Source organism: Leucoraja erinacea, chromosome 2 (assembly GCF_028641065.1).
Source record: "Leucoraja erinacea ecotype New England chromosome 2, Leri_hhj_1, whole genome shotgun sequence".
Classification (NCBI taxonomy): domain Eukaryota; kingdom Metazoa; phylum Chordata; class Chondrichthyes; order Rajiformes; family Rajidae; genus Leucoraja; species Leucoraja erinaceus.
Window position 1 is genome coordinate 59,601,773 of NC_073378.1, and position 21,576 is coordinate 59,623,348.

Genomic DNA, 21,576 nt, shown 5'->3' on the forward strand with positions numbered 1-21,576 from the left:
GGTGCCCTGATATGGGGGGGACTATGTATAAACACAGCTGTAATTTCTACATAGTGAAACCAAAATGTATAAAAATGGCCTTTAATAAAATCTGACAGTGTGCACTTTAACCACATGTGATTTTTTTCTATTACAAATCTCAAATTGTGGAGTACAGAGGCAAATAAAGAAATGATGGGTCTTTCTCCCAAACATTATGGAGGGCACTGTATATTGCGATTAGCTGTGGTCCCAGCACCGAGCCTTGCGGCACCCCACTAGTCACTGATTGCCATTCTGAAAGGGATGTTAATTCCTACTCTTTGTTTACTGTCTACCAATCTCTAACTGAGCCTCAAGCTCATCCACTTTCTTTCTTATACTTTGCCCATTCATATCTAACACTTTTAATTTGGTATTCACCTCCGCTCTCACACAGATTCCTAATTCACCTGCCCTTACTCTCTTCCCCGTCTTGAACTTTCTGTTCCATTAATTCGGGTGTCTTTCATAACTTTTCCTGTACTCTCTTTCCTTTTAACTCCATCCTAATACTTCCAATTTGTCGACTCCTCCCCCCACTATTTAGTTTAAACCCACCCGTGTAAACTAAATACTCCCGCCAGTTTGTCTTTGTTTTGCCCCAAGACTTTAGCATGCTTGTACCTGTTGCAGGGACAAACCCTGTATGACTGCACCCATTGCTCAGTCTCACGAGTGCTATTTGGATGCACAATGGCATTTTGGCACATGCATAATCACATGCATACTTGTGACCAGCCACTTTGTTGGCAGGTGCACATGGAACACTTGCCAGAATTGTATGAAGCAGGAAGAAGTCACTGCAACAATGTTCCACATCTTCAAACTTTTCATAACCCCTTGTAATAACTATTTTCATTGATCTGGCTGCTTGTATGATAGTCTTGAGACTTATTCACTCAATTGTAATTTCTAAAAAATATTGACATCTTTTGAAATGTAATTATATACTTTTTCTTATTTTTGGTTAAATCTTTTCATATTGGTCCAAAATTTGTGGCTCATGGTAAAGTAGCAGAATTTCCAACTGACTGAGAATAAAGATCTCGTCAAAGACAGATTGCTCCCTATTTTGATGCTTGGCAAACACAATGTCTGGCAGCAAGCAACATAGAAACATAGAAACATAGAAAACAGGTGCAGGAGTAGGCCATTCGGCCCTTCGAGCCTGCACCACCATTCAATATGATCATCGCTGATCATCCAACTCAGTATCCTGTACCTGCCTTCTCTCCATACCCCCTGATCCCTTTAGCCACAAGGGCCACATCTAACTCCCTCTTAAATATAGCCAATGAATTGGCCTCAACTACCTTCTGTGGCAGAGAATCCCAGAGATTCACCACTCTCTGTGTGAAAAATGTTTACCTCATCTCAGTCCTAAAAGATTTCCCCCTTATCCTTAAACTGTGACCGCTTGTTCTGGACTTTCCCAACATCGGGAACAATCTTCCTGCATCTAGCCTGTCCAACCCCTTAAGAATTTTGTAAGTTTCTATAAGATCCCCCTCAATCTTCTAAATTCTAGCGAGTATAAACCGAGTCTATCCAGCCTTTCTTCATATGAAAGTCCTGACATCCCAGGAATCAGTCTGGTGAACCTTCTCTGTACTCCCTCTATGGCAAAAATGTCTTTCCTTAGATTAGGAGACCAAAACTGTACGCAATACTCCAGGTGTGGTCTCACCAAGACCCTGTACAACTGCAGTAGAACCTCCCTGCTCCTATACTCAAATCCTTTTGCTATGGATGCTAACATACCATTCGCCTTCCTCACTGCCTGCTGCACCTGCATGCCTACTTTTAATGACTGGTGTACCATGACACCCAGGTCTCGTTGCATCTCCCCTTTTCCTAATCGGCCACCATTCAGATAATAGTCTACTTTCCTGTTTTTGCCACCAAAGTGGATAACCTCACATTTATCCACATTATACTGCATCTGCCATGCATTTGCCCACTCGCCCAGCCTATCCATGTCACCTTGCAGCCTCCTAGCATCCTCCTCACAGCTAACACTTCCCCCCATGTGTGTCATCCGCATACTTGGAGATGTTGCATTCAATTCCCTCGTCCAAATCATTAATAGATATCATAAATAGCTGGGGTCCCAGCACTGAGCCTTGCGGTACCCACTAGTCACTGCCTGCCATTGTGAAAAGGACCCGTTTACTCCTACTCTTTGCTGGTAAGGTCTTCAAAATGCCAATCCTTTGAAAAATCTTCATGAATGTGAAATTTGGACTCCATTCTTAAAACAGGATAGTAAATTAAATGAAAGTCAGGGGTGACAGGGGTTATGGGGAAAAGGCAAGAGATTAGAATTAGGAAGGAGAGATGGATCAGCCCTGATTGAATGGTGGAGTAGACGATGGGCTGAATGGCCTAATTCTGCTGCTATCGCTTATGAACTTATGTAGTTACTATCATTTCCACTGAGAAATGACCAAAAAAGAACATTGATAGTTTTGTTTATATTTGTCTTGATGTTATTATTGACCTCATGGTAGCCTAGTCACTTCTGAGTAATAAGATTGTTGCTTCAGAAATACTTGAGCAGGAAATTTACATCAACTTTTCACTTTCTTGGATGAATTATTTAAACAAGGACTGTTCCCTCGGGCAATAATAATTGCTTCCAATTTTTAGAATAGCGGTTTATTCTGCCTCAACTAACAACTAAAAATAGATTCACATTCGGAAGGGTTACAACCAAAAAAAATTGCCTATTCGTGTCCTCCAGAGATGCTGCCTTAGAAGATACATTTATTTTTCACATGTACCAGTTGGTACAGTGAAATGTGTGGTTACCATACAGCCATACAAATAAAAAAACGACACAACACACGATAGACTCCAACATAAAACATCGCCACACATCTGAATCAAAGTTTCCCACTGTGAGGGAAGGCACCAAAGTCAGTCCTCTTCCTCTGATGTTCTTGATGTTCACCCGTGGTCGGGGCCTCTCGAGCTCTCCGCAGTCGCCACTGCGGGCCCGCTCGCCTGGATGCTGGAACTCCGACGTCGGAATGGGGGAACAACCTCAGCGGCTTGGACCTCCGAATCGGCCACTTCCTACCGGAGTCGACTCTCGAAGTCCACAGGCTGCGCTGGGCGGAGATTTACGCTGGCGGCCCTCGGCAAAGGGATCCCGGGACTCCGCGATGTTGAAGTCAGCGCCGCCCGCGCTGGAAGCTCTACGAACCACAGCTCCGATGTTGAAGCAGCGGCCCAAACCTCCGGAACATCATCCGTGATCCCGGTAGGCATCGCCCCGCTCCGCGGTGAATCCAGCGCTGCGCTGCCGCTGCTGAAGCTCTGGTCCGGTCCCCGGCAGGAGAGGCCGCTCCAATCCAAGTGGTAGGCTGCAAGGAAGGGGGCAAGGACTCGACTCGGAGAATACTCGCATCCTCGCCAGGAAGTGACTGGGAAATGGTTCCCACCCTTACCCTACCCCGACATAGAAAAACTAAAGAACCCTCCAAAACATACTGATAAGACAAACTAAAATTAAAAAAAGATAGAATAAACGGACAGACTGTAGGCAGAGGCTGCCATAAATGTGGCGCCCCTAGTGGGGGCCCCATTGAGTTACTCCAGTATTTTGTTTTCTGCTTATAACTAATAATGGACCACCTTATTAACACCTGTTTGTAGAACTTTGCTATATGGAATTTTGCTGCAAAGTTTCTGGCACAATAGTGACTATATTTTCTAAAGTACAGTAAACCCTTGTTTTAATGGACCTCTATATGACAGATTTTGGTTACAGCGGATGGACTTGCCGATGCCAACCCTAGGTCACACCACCAACCCTCCGCTTAAAGCCTCAGCTTGCGATGCCACCCCCGACTCAGAAGGTGCACCAATGAGGCCTTTTCCATTCACTGCACAGTCCGGTTGACAGAGCTGTTTGTTGCGGTTCACGTTGTAGCCCCTGGCTGTCAGCATTTTCTTCAGGTTGCCAACACTGACAGGACGCGCTTGGTCACCGTTGCTCCCTCTCCTCTCACCATCTGCCACTTCGTCCTTCACTTTGTCTACTCCGTCATCCCCTTGCCACGTTGTCCTTCTCCTGTCGCTCTGTTCACTCGATCTCCATCACCCACCCCCTTCCACCACCACCACCACCACCACCTCCTGCTCCCCCCAGAGTCACTGACATACTGCAGTTTGGACAATATCATTGACTACTGGGGAGAAGGAGGCGACAGTGGAGTGGGGAGTGGACAGAGCAAAGAAAGAAGCGACAGTTGATGAGGGGAGAGAGCCCCACATTGACCGCAGGCACTTGTCGGTGGTGGCGCCCAAAAAAAGTGCTGATGGCCAGGGACTACAACGTAAGCCGCAACTGTTAAAAAAGGGCAAGCTGGTGCAGACCAATGGCATTGATTTTAAGGTGAAAGGACACAAAGTGCTGAACTGAATCTGTCTGAAGAAGAGTCCCAATATCACCTATCTATGTTCTCCAGCGATGCTGCATGATCTGTGGGTTACATAGAAACATACAAACATAGAAATTAGGTGCAGGAGTAGGCCATTCGGCCCTTCGAGCCTGCATCAATATGATCATGGCTGATCATCCAACTCAGTATCCCGTACCTGCCTCTCTCCATACCCCCTGATCCCTTTAGCCACAAGGGCCACATCTAACTCCCTCTTAAATATAGCATCACATCAGCACTTTGTGTCCTTTTACTGTGTATTAACTATCATCTGCAGTTATCTGTTTCGACTACATACAATGATAATACAGTACTTGGTTACAGCGGACAATCGGCAATAACGGACACCAGTTCCCCCCCCCACCCCCATGGTCTGTTATACCGAGGGTTTACTGTTTTGCAGTGGCTTTCAACTTTGTGCATTGTGAAAAAAGTCTATAAAGAAGATTTTTTTTTTTTGCAAGGTTTTTGAATCAATTATGAAGGGGAAATGCATGTTCATAGGTTGTTTTGGAAGCAAGCAATAATCCTATTGGATGGTGAGTGAAAAGATGAGGTGTTTTTGTGATTCAGGTGTTTAGGTGTTCTTGCTCTTTCCACTTAGCTTGACTATTATAAAGTTCATGGTTGTTACTGCTTTGTGATCAAGTACCATAGTTAGATGGGCAGGTATGTGGTATTACTTAAAAGTGAAGACAACTGTTTTCACCATTGGAACCTGCAAAATGTAATCTTGGCTGTTTGGTTTGGAATACTCACTGCGATAACGGTTCAGAAGGCAAGATCATCAGATGTTTGGTGGACTATGAAGAAAATGAAGACATTTGTGGCACAGAAAATTAAAAAGCTTCCCTGCACATTTCAGTGTTTTCATACTTTCAGCCAGGGGATAAGCTAATTTACCTGCTTCAGATATTGAATCAGCTTTGTTAAACCGGTTGAACCAGTTGACTGTGCAAACTGCCTTAAGCTAACTTGCACGAAAAGGTGAATTAATTCTTCCAGAGATTTTGGAGCTGGACCAATTTCTGCAACATAGAATTGAAAATCCAGCATTCTATTTAATTCAAGTATATATCCAGTAGACATGTGATCGAACGATGAACCGTAGAGAGGGTGTGTGTGTGTGCGTGCTCACAGAGAAATAACTTTCTGACAGTAATTACACTCCTTTAATCATAGCATGAAGAAAGATAAGAAACTTCAATTTTCACAAATTTTGGCCATGTGTGAAAAACGTAATGCCTTTTACGCCAGTTTTTTGAACATCCTAACCCCCCCCCCCCCCCCCCCCATGCGTGTTGGTGGCAGAAGTCAGATTTACCTTAACGCAAAAAAACTCTTGAAAGGCAGCTGACCCTGATAGAATCCCTGGATAGGTTCTGAAATTGGGCACCAGTCCACTGGCCACAGTTTCTGTCAACTTCTTCAACCTGTCCTTGTCTGCTTCAAGGAAACTCCATCATTCCAGTCCCCAAGCAAAATGAAATGACATGTCTAAATTAATACTGTTGAGTTACTCTAACATTGACCGTAATGAAGATTGGTCAAGGCTCATGGACTACATGAAGGAGATCAAGAACCTCATTATCTGGTGCCAAGACCTCTCCCTCAAAGGATTTTGTACTGCTCAGTTTTTGCACTACAATCTTTGCTGATTTGCAATCGTCATTGTATTTCTGCTGCATTTATCATTACTGTGTCTATACACTGTCTTTGGAGCTTCATATAACTTCATAAACTAGTCTGTAATCTGTAAAGTGTTTGAGATTGAGGACAATGAAAAAAAATTCCCACGTCATCACAAAGCTATAGGAGTTACAGTGCAATTCATAAAGTATTCAGACCCCTTCACTTTTTCCACATTTTGTTACGTTACAACCTTATTTTAAAATGGATTAAATTCTTCTTTTTTTTATCAGCAATCTGCACACAATACCCCAGAATGAAGAAGCGAAAACAGGTGTTTAGAAATGTTTGCAAAGTAATTAAAAAGAAATAACTGAAATATCACATTTACAAATGTATTCAGACCCTTTGCTATGACACTCAAAATTGAACTTAGGTTCATCCTGTTTCCATTGATTATCTTTGGGATGTTTCTACAACTTGATTGGCGTTCACCAGTGGTAAATTAAATTGATTGTACATGATTTGGAAAGGCACACACCTGTCTATATAAGGTCCCACAGTTCACAGTGCATGTCAGAGCAAAACCCAAGCCATGAAGATGAAGGAATTGTCCGTAGATTTCCAAGACAGGATTGTGTCGAGACACAGATCTGGGGAAGGGTATAAAGCAATTTCTGCAGCATTGCAGGTCCCAAAGACCACAGTAGCCTCCGTCATTCTTAAATGGATGGACTTTGGAACCACCAGGACTCTTCATCGAGCTGGCCACCCAGCCAAACTGGGCTATCGGGGGAGAACGGCCTTGGTCAGTGAGGTGACCAAGAACCAATGGTCACTCTGACAGAGCTTCAGAGTTCCTCTGTGGATTTGGGAGAACCTTTATGGTAGAGTGGCTAGATGGAAGCCATTCCTCAGTAAAAGGCACATGACAGCCTGCTTGGAGTTTGCCAAAAGGCATGAGAAACAAGATTCTCTGGTCTGATGAAACCAAGATTGAACTCTTTGGCCTGAATGCCAAGCGTCACATCTGGAGGAAACCAGGCACTGCTCATCACCTGGCCAACACCATACCTCCGGTGAACCATGGTGTTGGCAGCATCATGCTGTGGGGATATTTTTCAGCGGCAGAAACTGGGAGTCAGGATCGTGGGAAAGATGAACAGAGTAAAATACAGAGAGATCCTTGATGAAAACCTGCTCCAGAGCGTTCTGGACCTCAGACGGGGGCGTATGTTCACCTTCGAACAGGACAACGATCCTAAGCGCACAGCCAAGACAACGCAAGAGTGGCTTTGTGACAAGTTTGTGAATGTCCTTGAGTGGCCCAGCCAGAGCCCGGACTTGAACCCGATCGAACATCTCTGGAGGGACCTGAAAATAGCTGTGCATCGACGGTCCCCATCCAACCTGACAGAGCTTGAGAGGATCTACAGAAAGAATGGTAGAAATTACCCAAATACAGATGTGCCAAGCTTGTAGCATCATACCCAAGAAGACTTGAGGCTGTAATCGCTGCCAAAGGTGCGTCAATAAAGTACTGACTAAAAGGTCTGAATACTTATGTAAATGTGATATATCATTTACTTCTTTTTAATTACTTTGCAAAAATTTCTAAACACCTGTTTTTGCTTTTTTATTTTGGGGTATTGTGTGTAAATTGATGATAAAAAAAAAAGAATTTAATCAATTTTAGAATAAGGCTGTAACATAACAAAATGTGGAAAAAGTGAAGGGGTCTGAATACTTTCTGAATGCACTGTATATCGTCCCACAAAGAATTAGAATTAGAATTAGATTCCTTTATTGTCATTCAGACCTTTCGGTCTGAACGAAATTATGTTGCCTGCAGTCATACACAGAACCAATAAAAACAAAACATACAATAAACACAAATTAAACATCCACCACAGTGAGTTCACCAAGCACATCCTCATTGTGATGGAGGCAAAGTCTTAGTCTCCGTCTCTTCCCTCCTTGTTCTTCCTCTGCGCTGAGGCGATCAATCCAGGCCGGAGATGCCGCCCTCCAGTCCAGCGGACCTCTGTGGTGATGTCGCCACCGCCGAAAGGGTATATTAACTTCTTTAGGAATTAAATTCTGATCTCAGGACCTCTGTCTCTCTCCGTGCCCATGTATTGAATGTTCTTAACGCTGTTCTGAAAAAATATTTAGTGCTAAGAGATGACCAAGTGTCAATTTAATTGGATATTTTCTTAGCAGTTCACATGATTCATTCATTAATGGGGATAGTAGGGGTGGAATTATTTGAACTGCTTGATACTATAAAACCAACCAGTTGTCCAAGAAACGAGACACTGAAGTGGCAGACTTCGAATGTGAAAAACTGGAGCGACAGTGAGGAGGTACATTGGGGTGTGGAAGGTGTAGAGAACAGCATTTCTTGTGGACCAGATGTCCATTTGTGATAAATGCTTAGATAATTGGTTGCAGAATGTCTGATATCCTTTCCCTCTGATCTCAGACTCTTGAACGGGCCTCTGATGTGCTAAAGATGAATTCCTGATCTAATCTACCTTATTCCGGCCATTGGACGTCTCTCTTGCACTACTGAAATATAATGTGTATGATATGAATTGAATAACACGCAACTAAGGTTTTACACTGTGTCTCGGTACACTTAACAATAATAAATCCAATGTTTCAATCGCAGTGGAACTCCTCATTCTGCAAATTTATATGAACAGTTTTGTGGACTGCAATAACAAAACCATGAAATATTTAATAACATGATATTTGCATTTGACTAGCTGCATAGTGCTTCTTTATTTAATTTGGAAGACTTTCATTTTTTGAGCAAATTCTTTTGAGAATAAGAGGTGTAAATTGTAACTTGGTTTAGAAGTCAATTAGCATGCAAATAGATGTGGGTAGGTATCACAATTCTGTGACACCCATGTGGGTCTGAATTCTTAATAGTTTTCTTGAGTTACCAGTCTATTAGATGATTGTCTGAATTAATTAGATCATTGCAAGATTACTTCAGAATTAATGTGTTAAATCAACGTTGTTGGGGAACGGTGTATGATATAAGCATCTATCACTTCACATATTTTAGTTAATTTTATTTTTTAATGTTTTCCCCTTGCTTAATCTCTCTTTTTCTGCCCATTTCTCTCTGATCCTCCCTCCCCAGCCCCCTCCTTTGTGCTGTTTCCCTTGTGTAATGTCTTCTGTAAGACCTTGTTGTGACCAGCACAATGAATACATGCCCGCCATCTTGTAAGAAGGATTTAATTTGCCATTACTGAAATTTTTAGAAGGTCACTCAGTCACGAGGCACAGGTACATTTGTCAGCTTCTGTTTTTGGCCTCAAGGGGCACTGGCATTTACATTACATATACATCACACCTCCCCCTTCACTTTAATTAGATCGCATCTCCCCTTCATTTAATTACATCACCTCTCCCCCTACACTTTAATTACATCACATCACCCCCTTCAACGCTGGGGTCAATACAAACTATTTTCAATACTAAACAATTTCACCTTTAATCAATTTAACGTGGATAACAAACTTTTTGCAATACTAATATTGATGACAAATACAAACTTTACATCTCCCCCTTCATCATTGGGGTTCATTTACGTGTACGTTGACGGCATATAAATGAAAATACAGTAGATTTTCCCTTCACTTTAATTACATCACATCTCCCCCTTCACTTTAATTACATCATATCTCCCACTTCACTTTAATTACATCATATCTCCCCCTTCACTAATTACATCACTCCTTGTATTGTATTGTGCAGTTTCCCTTGTATTGCTTTAGCACGAAATAAAATTTAGCATATATAAATATATACATATATGAATGTGTGTTTGTGTGTGAGCGGCAAGTTAGAGATAAATAGATCTCAAAGTTCCTTCTCATGGATCAGAAACAACTTTGATTTAAAGCAACACTATATCTTTATCTCATTTGTCAGATGATGTACATAAACCATAAAGGCAATTATATTTATATTTATAGATTAATGTACAAAACTGCACACAAAAATATGACATATGGGGTCATATTTCTTGACAAGCACTTTATTGGGTTAATGACTAACGTAGTATCAATAACAAATATAAGAAAAGATAGCACATTGATGGCAAGTTTCCGAAAATGGCATCAGAATACACAAATACATTTTAGTAAGTGCACCTATTTCTTATTCCTTTCTATGTTGATGAATACCACATGGAACAATAAAATTGCAAACACCATTTCCACATCATTCACCTGATCATGTAGTAGAATACTGCATCCATCTAAGTGGACACCGCATGTGATCTGTACATTACCTTGTGGATATGTGACATAGATGGCCGATGAGACAGTGTGTTGCCAAATTGAAGATTGGCTGAGTTTCTTAGTTTTGATGACCAATTGATGTAAACAATATGTGATATTGATGTATATATACACGCACACATATATATCTCTAGTTTCTTTCTTGTAATTTCCTCTAATTTGTTTAGCAACCTTTTACACACACACACACACGCACACACACACACACACACACACACACACACACACACACACACACACACACACACACACACACACACACACACACACACACACACACACACACACACACACACACACACACATATGAAATCCTAATATTGTGAATAAAATATCCATGAACACAATGTCAAAATATTTTTCCATTCTTTCATTCTATATTAGCGTAATAAAATGCAGTGCATACATACTTATATCTTTTAATTCAGTTGATAAGTTGGTCAAATAACATGGGGACCTTCTTGCTTTTTTTTGAGACATGGATTTTTAAAATGTGAATGTCTCATAAGGACACATTTGTGGGTGAGCAGTATATTGCACCAACCCCCACAATTTCAAATAATTTTAAATTGAACTTCATAAACAAGGAAAACACTTTTAATTTCTGTCATTCATGGTAATATTTACATAATTTACATAATTTTGTGCGCGAGATATTTAGGGTTGCAGTGTTTTGCATATCAGCGTACCAATGAAAGTGATGTAAAATTCAACATATTTCAAACAATGGGGCCTAAATCACCTTTTCGCAACGTGAAATTTTGATTAAAGGCATCGTAAGAAGCACGTTTATATGTAATAATAAACGGCGTACCTTGCTTTGTCTCGTTCGTGAGATCCGTCCCGTTGTCGGCGTTGACAGCTTTAGAAGACGATTTTTATTTTACTCCTGCTAATAAATTATCCAGCGCTATTTTTAAAAAACTTGATAAAACGGATGTCGGAGCGATTTTTCTTCAGCAACTAAACAGCCTTACAAAGATCGATTTCAACAGGCTGGAGAAAACAGCATTTTAAACCTGCCCCCCTCTCAAAGGCGCAAAAGGTCGCGCACACGGCCAGTGACAGAACTGCAGCGCCGCTGAAGGTAAGTTTTGTAACATACCTACTTTCTTTGTTATTGGGGAACCTGAAGAAAGGCAGGTATGATAATCTACATTGGTGATTAGAGCAATTTATAGCAGAACAATCAGCTATAGATGTAGATGTTGACGCCCATTAAAATGGCGCGATCACCCATCTCTTTTTTCGCCGAATAGCGTATCTTGCTCCACTCTATGATCTTTGGTTCAGATTTCTCAAATAACTTCAGTTGAGGTCTGCTACTTTTGTATGTAAAATCTTGGCGTGGCATTTTAATGACTAAAAACCTTAGGCAAGTGGTGTGTGGCTCATCCATCATCTCCATGCTTATTATTTCACTGTCTTAGCATGGGAACAAAAGCTCAGACAAAAGATGAGCTTATCTGTTGGTGAGGTTATCCGGAATGCAGCAAATGTCAGCAGGTATTGAATCCTCTTTGGGAAAGACATCATGGTGTCCCTAGGTAGATTTGGACAATAGAATCTTATTTTGAGCATTCTGTTGCCATTTACTACTGGGCACCTTGTGGCACTCAGACATTCAGTATAATGGTGTACATTAACACCGGCTGGAATCAGAAACAAAAGAGCAGGCACATGTCTTGCTGCCTCCATGGTTCAAACCTTCAGACAGCAAGGAACAGCAATCTCCTGAAAATAAGGTTCAAGTGAACTACCTAAGTATAGCATTGATGCTCATGGTATGCTCAGAGAAAGATGACCCTCGCTGTTAACATGGAGTCATGACTTCTGAATGGGAAGAGCCACATTCCCCGAACCTCTGGGATCCCTTAAGCTTCTCAGATCTGTGTGTTTGCTAATCTTAATAGTCTTTGCTGAAGGACAAAGATATGAAGATAGTTGGGGGTTTTTTGGCGAGACCTTGGTGACCTCGTGCATGCTGAGATATCCGATAACATGGGAAATATGACACAGATCAGCCACCACCACCTGGGGGCTAGGAATTTCAGGGTGACCCTAACCTTGACCTCCATAGGAAGAGCAGTCAAGGCATGGGTGTGTAACATGAGCTCTACCCACAAGAAATCACAGTTTGCTGTCACCACTAATTTCCAAAAAACATAATCTCCTGTTGCATTGCTGTTTGGAAGGCTGAAGCTATTTTATTTAGTTATGAAGTTAATTTAGTTTATTGTCATGTGTGCAGAGATACAGTGAAAAGCTTTTGTTCGTGCTATCCAGTCAGCAGAAAGACAATACATGATTACAATCGAGCCATTTACAGTGTATAGATACATGATAAGGGAATGATATGTGTGGCTCGCTGAACAAACACTCTTGAAGGATAGGTTATTCAGACATGAATACTTCTCCACATCCCTTGGGGCCCTTGGGTATGTTTGCCCTACCTTCGATGCCTGTTCTGCTTGTACAATACACCCAGTGAGACAAAGAGCAAAGGATTTATATGTAGAGAAGTGGCAATGCACCTCACCCAATGACTCTACGTGGCCTTACAACAGCTGGCTACGTCACAAAGCAGCCTCTTGTGTTCTACGGCAGACTACAGTGTGGGTTTCAGCCAGGCGAGTAGCCTTTTGACTATATTGGTTGGTTGAACCTCAGGAATACATGCTTCCTTTTCAATGGTGAACAGATTTTTAAAATCAGAAAAATTTGATCTGATTTATGAAGTCAAACAGCAGAGTCAAGCCCTTCAGCCCAATTTCTCCATGCCAACGAGATGCCCCATCTACATTAGTCCCACCTTCCTGCATTTTCCCATATCCCACTAAACTTTTCCTATTGATGTATCTGTTCTAATGTATTTTCAGTGTTTTTACAGCATCTGCCTCAACCGTCTCCTCTTGCAGCTTGTTCCATATAACCACTGTGTGAAATAATTTTCCCTCTGGTTCTGATTAAAGCTTTCCCCTCTCACCTTAAATTTGTGCCTTCTGGTTCTTGAATCCCCTACTCTGGGTAAAAGACATTCACCCTCTGTTTCTCTCATACATCTCCATAAGATCTCCCTTCAGCATTCTGCGCACCATGGAATGAAGTCCTAGCCTGCTCAGACTGTCCATATAACTCAGGCCCCCAAGTGCTGGCAACATCCTTGTAAATCTTTTCTGCACTTTTTCCAAGTTAACAATATCCTTCTAATGGCAGGCTGACCAGAACTGAACTCCAAATTGGCCACATTAACGTCTTGTACAACTGAAACAATACATCCCAACGTTAATTCTCAATACCCTGACTGATGAAGGTCAATGTACCAAAAGTCTGCTTGACCACCCTATTTATCTGTGATGCCATTTTTAAGGAAATATGGACCTGCACTCCAAGATCCCTCTGCTCTACAACACACCACAGGCTCTGCCATTCACTGTGAAGGTCGGCTCTGCTCCGACTTCCCAAAATACAACACCTTGCATTTATCTGCACTAAACTCCATTAACCCATTCCTCAGCCCAGTTGCCCAACTGATCAAGATCCTGCTGTAGTTTCTGATAACCATCTTCGTTATCCATGATACCACCCATTTTAGTGTCATATGCAAACTTACTAGTCATGCCTTCTCCGTTCTCAACTAAATCGTTGATATAAACCACAAACAGCAATGGGTCCAGCACCGATCCCTGAGGCACACCACTAACCACAGGAATTTATGCCACCAATATGCAAAATGAACCTTAAACAATGCATGATACCATAATGGCGCAGCTGGTAGAGCTGTGGTCTCACAACACCAGAAACCCCAGTTTGATGACGATCGCGGTGCTGTCTGTATGAAGTTTGCATTTTTCCCCGTGACCACGTGGGTTTCATCGGGGTGTTCCAGTTTTCTACCACATCCCGAAGACGTGCAGGTTTGCAAGTTAATTGGTTAAAGTTAAAAATTACAAGTTAAAGTTGCCCCCAGTGTGTTGGGAGTGGATGAGAAAGTGGAAAAACATTGAACTCTTGCGAATGGGTGATTGATGGTCGGCGTGGACCCCTATAACCCCTGAAACCCTTCCTAATCATTGTGCTTGTATAGATTGTGGCCAGAAGTCTCAGTCAAATTTCACTACCGTATAATTTCTACAGAATGACCACATATTTATAATTAGTCAGAAAAACATTGCAATTCAATCACATCACACTTCAAAGTGTTACATAGTCTAATTTCTTAGTCTAAATGTCTTATCACCCATGATTCAACTATTGCACAACTGAATTCTAATGAGGCTTTCAAGAAAAAATATTCTGGAAATAAAAAACTTCAATATAATCAAAAATTCATGAAAAATTTGGTTTCCAGTCTATCTACGTCCATTGGATCTTCTATAGGATTGACCTATAACATTGATCCTTTGAATTCCTTCAATTAAATTTGAATTTTGCCTTAAGATGGTGCAAAATAAATAAAACGTTTTGTTAATAGTTTTAACTAGCGTATCAAATTCCTCTAATGATATGCATTGCTTTTTGAGTGTATTTTCTTTCGGGTTTTTTTTCTGTACTGAATGGGGTTCTGTTGGTAATCATTTCACAATGAATGAATTATGAAAATGTTTTCCCAAGTTTTGTGACTATTTTCCTGGAAAGAATTGAGATTAATTATTTAAAAAGGTGTTTTTTGCACTTGGGTTTATTTTATGTGGATTAAATTCACAGGAAAGTTTTGCTTGCCATGCCTATTAAATCTTGAGTAGGGTTCAGAATTGACATCCCTACAGAACAGTTTAACATTTCGGTGACTAATCACACATTGATGCTGTGCCAGCTCTTTTCATTTGAATTCTGAAGGGGTCCTTGGTGATTTAGCCTTGTGAACAGGAGTTGTGATTAGTCAATTTTTACGAAATGTTGGGACTGCAATGAGAATTGAGAGGGAAACTTGGATTTTGGAAATGACTGAAAGAAGTCAAAAGATGGCATGTAAAACTTATACATTCTGCTATGGAATTATAGAATGCAATTATTTTATGGAGTTGTTTTCTACTTCATTAAGATAATCAGCCCATCGCACATTGTATTCATGTCATTAAAATGATCCAAGTACTATCAGTTGAACTAAACTTGAGTATAGAAGCTGGGATGTAATGTTAAAATTGTACAAGGCATTGGTGAGACCAAATCTGGAGTATGGTGTACAATTTTGGTCGCCAAATTATAGGAAGGATGTCAACAAAATAGAGAGAGTACAGAGGAGATTTACTAGAATGTTGCCTGGGTTTCAACAACTAAGTTACAGAGATAGGTTGAATAAGTTAGGTCTTTATTCTCTGGAGCGCAGAAGGTTAAGGGGGGACCTGATAGAGGTCTTTAAAATGATGAGAGGGATAGACAGAGTTGATGTGGACAAGCTTTTCCCTTTGAGAATAGGGAAGATTCAAACAAGAGGACATGACTTCAGAATTAAGGGACAGAAGTTTAGGGGTAATATGAGGGGGAACTTCTTTACGCAGAGAGTGGTGGCGGTGTGGAATGAGCTCCCAGTGGAAGTGGTGGAGGCAGGTTCATTGGTATCATTTAAAAATAAATTGGATAGGCATATGGATGAGAAGGGAATGGAGGGTTATGGTACGAGTGCAGGCAGGTGGGACTAAGGGGGAAAAAAATTTGTTCGGCATGGACTTGTAGGGCCGAGATGGCCTGTTTCCGTGCTGTAATTGTTATATGGTTATATGGTTAAACCACTCTGCTCTGTATGATTTGCTTTGAGGAGGAATAAAGCTGTTTATTATTCACACTAAACTTCATCTCTTTCTGAATGATTATTAGATTGTACACAAACTAAGAAACTGAGTTTTCTTCACTTTGCCAGTAGATGTAGAACAAGATTAGTCCGTTTCTATGACTAAACCAGCAGCTTCTGGGATATTTGACTTAATACCAATGAAAAAATCTTAGTTGTGAATCCAATATCATAATGTCAGTCAAATAGAAATTTAACTTTTTATAACTGGCAACAAAATTACCCTGGAAGCTGGATAGTAAAGTTATTAATGAAACATTCTGCTTGAGTTCTTTATTAATCATTCAGATGCTTAAAATACGTCAATTTGAACATATCTAAAATAATTTTTTTATGGGATTTTTTTTTCCACTACAGTAAAGCAGTGATGGATCTACTCATTGACTTGTGCAGCCAATATCATTTAAATCCAACCCATCATACTCTTGAACTGCAATCCAGAGAGACACGCAAACCATTAGGCTACAAGCCAAATACTGCTGTTGGGATTTTGGATGTAGACAAAGTGCTCATAAAGCAGAAAGTTATTGAGGATAAGCCAAGAAGACCTCGACCTGTAGTGCCTGAAGTAAGTCACAAATCAAAATGCTTGTTGTAGTAAATTAAAATATAAATCATTTTAAATTGTTTGTGATTTAGGGCGCTCAAAATACTGAATTTGTGTTAACTGTGTATAACTATGACTGAAAAGTTTTTTGTTCTTCAAAATATTCACAAAACATATGATGTGGTAAAAGAGGGAATCTTTGGAATAAGCAACATATACTTTCAAGGGAGAGAATAGTGTAGGAATGTTGATGGATAAGCAAAAATGGTGTAATTAAAAGCAAGTTAAGAATGTTATTTTGTTATTGAATAGATGGTATAAATGTATTGACGCATAATTTTGATTTCTCCGACATAAGTAAGTGAAGTATCGTGCATTTTTTATACTGACTTATTGATGGAGGATTTATTGTACAGAGCCAAAAACCAATAAAGGTGGCAAAATGAGGGGGTCAATAATTTAATATATTTATCTATTTTGGTGTGCCATGCGATGACCACAATATCTAATACAAACCTATGATTTTTACAGAAAACTGTGAGGCTGATTGTGAATTTCCTCAGGACACAAAAAGCTGTGCTACGTGTTAGTCCACTTGTGCCTTTGCAAGAATTGTTACCAATTATATGCGAAAAGTGTGACTTCAAATTAGAGCATCTTGTTCTCTTGAAAGACTGCATCAAAAGGGAAAAGATGGATCTTTCAAAATCACTGAATGATTTGGAAACCAGAGAACTGTATGCTCTGGATACCAGCAGAGGTGAGCTTATGCAGAAATACCTTTACCTTGAAGTTGTTCAAATGAATAATTAGTTTACTTTGCCTCAGCCACTTACACCCAGAGAAGAGATAACTTGCAACGATTACATGATAGGATTACATTTTTAGGAAGATTTTGCAGGTTCTGGATAACATACAGGTGTGTATTTTGGATTGTGACTTACATTTATAAATCTTTATTCAACTGAATGAAAACTGAGTAATAAAATAGAAAATTAAAGTAATGACCTTGTCAGATTTGTTTAAATGGAGCAACAAGTGTGCAGTGAATATTAGAATATATGGGGCTTTTGAACATAAGCTTACTGTATGAAATGTATAACCCAGTGAGATGAGGCCCAATAATTTCGAAAGTTATGAAGTTTAACTTTTGAAAGTTATCATTATACTGTATCTGTAAAGAACAACAATGATTTCTTAAGGTATTTGAGTAAACTAAAGTATTATTTTGTGATATGTGGCTTTTGGGAAATTTTGGGATATTTCTCTGCAACATTGCAGTAAATGGTAAAATATAAATGCACCAATATAATGTATGCAATGTTGATATTATAGCTATAGTGGAGTATTAAAGTCAAGTAATTTCACATTTGTAATGCAACTTCTAAGGCAGTGTTCTAATGACCTGTAGCATTTGAGATTTTAGTATGGCATTTTCTAAAAATCAGAGCAAAAATCTATTGCCTAATACCAATTGTCATGCAGCAATCATAGGATTGAACAAGAGGCAACTTTGTTCGAAGCCAACGTTAAGGCAGACAAGTGCCATATCATAGGACTAGACAAGAGGCGTATTGTTATAAAATGGGCTTGGATTCACTGTTGCAGTATAAACTGAAGTACTTGAGTGGCCAAAAGGGCTCTGCATGGCAGAATGCTGCAATTTTATTTGTTAATTGACTTTGTGAAGATAAACAGTTACTATTTCCCATGAATATGTTAAAATTGCAAGTGCAAATTTTTAACTCTGAAGCCAAGCTCAAGATGAATATTCGCTCTGAATTTATAAATTAAGTTATTGCAGATTAATGTTTTGTAACTATTCAAAGCTTCTTCATTATCTTTCCTGGAAGCACATTATCACCTCAAATTCCTGAGAAATATTGCTCAACTCAATATAGTTTGCGATCTGAACTTGTGTTATGTAATGTCCAATTAATAAACAACCTGTAAGAAATTCCTTGAGGTATTATTCTGGCTCAGTTTTGAACAGAGAACACAGTATTCTGACTTTAAATGATCAAAAGGAAGATATAGCTTTTTTTCAATTTCAAGCATTGGGTGGCACAATGGCACAGCATTAGAGTTGCAGCCATACAACGCCAGAGACCCTGGTTCGATCCTGACCACGGGTGCCATCTGAACGGAGTTTGTGCATTCCTATTTCAGTTTCAGTTTTCAGTTTTAGTTTATTGCCATGTACCGAGGTACAGTGAAAAGGTTTTGTTGCATGCTAACCATACAGCGGAAAGACCATACATAATTACCATCGAGCCATTCACAGTGTACAGTTACATGATAAGGGAATAACGTTTAGTGCAAGGTAAAGCCAGTAAAGTCCGATCAAAGATAGTCCGAGGTTAGATATTAGTTCAGAGCTGCTCTTTAGTTGTAGTGGTATCGTTCAATTGCCTGATTACAGCTGGGAAGAAACTGTCCCTGAATCTGGAGGTGTGCGATTTCACACCTATAACTTTTAACCTAAGGAGAGGGGATAAGAGGGAGTGGCCAGAGTGCGACTCGTCCTTGATTATGCTGCTGGCCTTGCCAAGGCAATGTATGGTATAAATGGAGTCAATGGAAGGGAGGTTGGGTTGTGTAATGGTCTGGGCTGCGTCCTAAATTGGTTGCAATTTCGTGCGGTCTTGGATGGAGCTGTTCCCAAACCAAGCTGCGATGCGTCCCGATAAAATGCTTTCTGCGGCGCATCTGTTGAATTTGGTGAGGGTTGTTGCCAAACTTCCTAAGCCTTCCAGAGGTATGCTTACTTGGTCATTGCATCAATATGGGTGGTCCAGGAGAAGTTGTTGGTGATATTGATTCCTACGAATTTTTCACCCAGTTTGCACCCAGCTCTATTTCGGCACCGTCAATGCAAACTGGGGTAGATGTACCCTTCACTTCCTGAAGTCAATCACATTCTCCTTTATCTTGCTGACATTGAGAGAAAGGTTGTTGTCTCGACACCAGGACACAAGGTTCTCAAACTCCTTCCTGTGACCTCCTTCTCCCTGTAACTGTGTGGGATTTTGGGTGCTCCGGTTTCCTCCCACACTCCAGAGATGTACAGGTTTGTAGGTTAATTGGCTTTGGTACAAAATTGTAAATTGTCCCTATTGTGTAGGCTGGTGTTTGTGATGGGGTAATCGTGATCTGTGCAGGCTCACTCGAAGGCCTGTTTCTGTGCTGTGTCTCTAAAGTCTAAAGTATTCTTTTGCAAATGAAAAAATAAATGTGTCCCAGTTATGCAAGTGGTATTTTTTACATTTATGCTAGATCCATGTGACCTTCATGCTCCTTTAAGGTGATGACTTTTGAGGGCACTATGTATAAACACAGGTGTAATTTCTACATGGTGAAACAAAATGTATAAAAATACCCTTTGATAAAATCTGACAATGTGCACTTTAACCACATGCGATTTTATTTTTTGCAAATCTCAAATTGTGGAGTACGGAGGCAAATAAATAAATGATAGGTCTTTGTCCCAAACATTATGGAGGGCACTGTACATTGATGACATTTAGCTGTACTTTCCCACCATTTCCTCCACCATTCATTTTTTTCTGAAGTTTGTTTAAGCAGTATCTAGCCACCATGCTCACTGAAGCAGTTATCACATTATGAATTATTGGATAGCAAATCAGGAATTAAAGCACACAATTTTTAGCTCATTTTTAAGCATTAGAGAGAATGCAGAAGTGGTTTACCAGGAAGCGTCCTGAATTAGTAGTGTTAGCTATAAAGAGAGACTGGACAACCTTTAAGTGTTTTCTCTGAAATGTTGGAGGCTGAGGAGAGACCTGAGAGAAGTTTATAAAATTATGAGGGGAATAAGTAGGTTAGACAGTCAAATCTTTTCCCCAGGGTGTAAGGGTTAAATACAAGATACAAGATACAAGATACATTTAATTGTCATTTGGACCCCTTGAGGTCCAAACGAAATGCCGTTTCTGCAGCCATACATTACAAACACATACACCCAAGACACAACATAATTTACATAAACATCCATCACATCGCTGTGATGGAAGGCCTAATAAACTTATCTCTCCACTGCACTCTCCCCCCCCCGATGTCAAAGTCAAAGCCCCCGGCTGGCGATGGCGATTGTCCCGCGGCCATTAAAGCCACGCCGGGTGGTGCGAGGTCGCACACCGGGTCTTGGTGTTAGAGCCCCGGTGTGCGCTCGCAGAGTCCCGCGGCCATTCCAAGCCGCGCGGGGCAGTGGTGTCAGGCCCCGCTCCAGGAGCTCCTCGACCCCGCAACTCGGGCGGGGGAAGTCGCCGTTGCGAGAGCCCTGAAAAGCGGTCTCCCTCCAGGGAGCCGCGGGCTCCCGGTGCCGCCGTCCACAGACCTGCCGTTGGAGCCTCCGACTCTCCGGTAGCAGCAGCAGCAGCAGCAGCAGCAGCAACAGCGCTCCTCCACCGCTCCACCCGCTCCGGACTCGGCCAGCCCCGCGACGGCGACGGTGAGTCGTAGCACCAGAGTCCCCGGCTTCTTCCTGTTGGAGGCCGCTCCTCGTTGCGGCCCCAACGACAACGGAAACCCGACGAGAAAAGGTCGGGTCTCCAGTGCAGGGAGAGATTTAAAAAGTTCCCCCCCCCCTCCCACCCCACCCCCACACACACACCCCAACAAAAAATAACAAAAACTACATTAAAACACAGACAGAAAATAATAAAACGCGGACAGACTGCAGAGGCCGCTGCTGACCAGAGTCGCGCCGCCCACCGGAGACTAGCTTTAAGGTGAGATAGGGTGGATTGCTGGTGTCTGGAACATGTTACCAGGGAAGGTTGTGGAAGCAGAAAC

The 21,576-nt window shown here is 41.1% G+C and overlaps 1 protein-coding gene across 1 annotated transcript in view; it reads left to right on the forward strand.

Moving 5' to 3' along the window:
* The window catches only part of cobl (cordon-bleu WH2 repeat protein), a 242,208-nt gene that overhangs the window by 105,566 nt on the left and 115,066 nt on the right, over positions 1-21,576 (forward strand). The window contains 2 exon segments of the mRNA XM_055657302.1: positions 16,572-16,782; positions 17,293-17,521. Coding sequence (XP_055513277.1) covers positions 16,572-16,782; positions 17,293-17,521 — 440 coding nt within the window.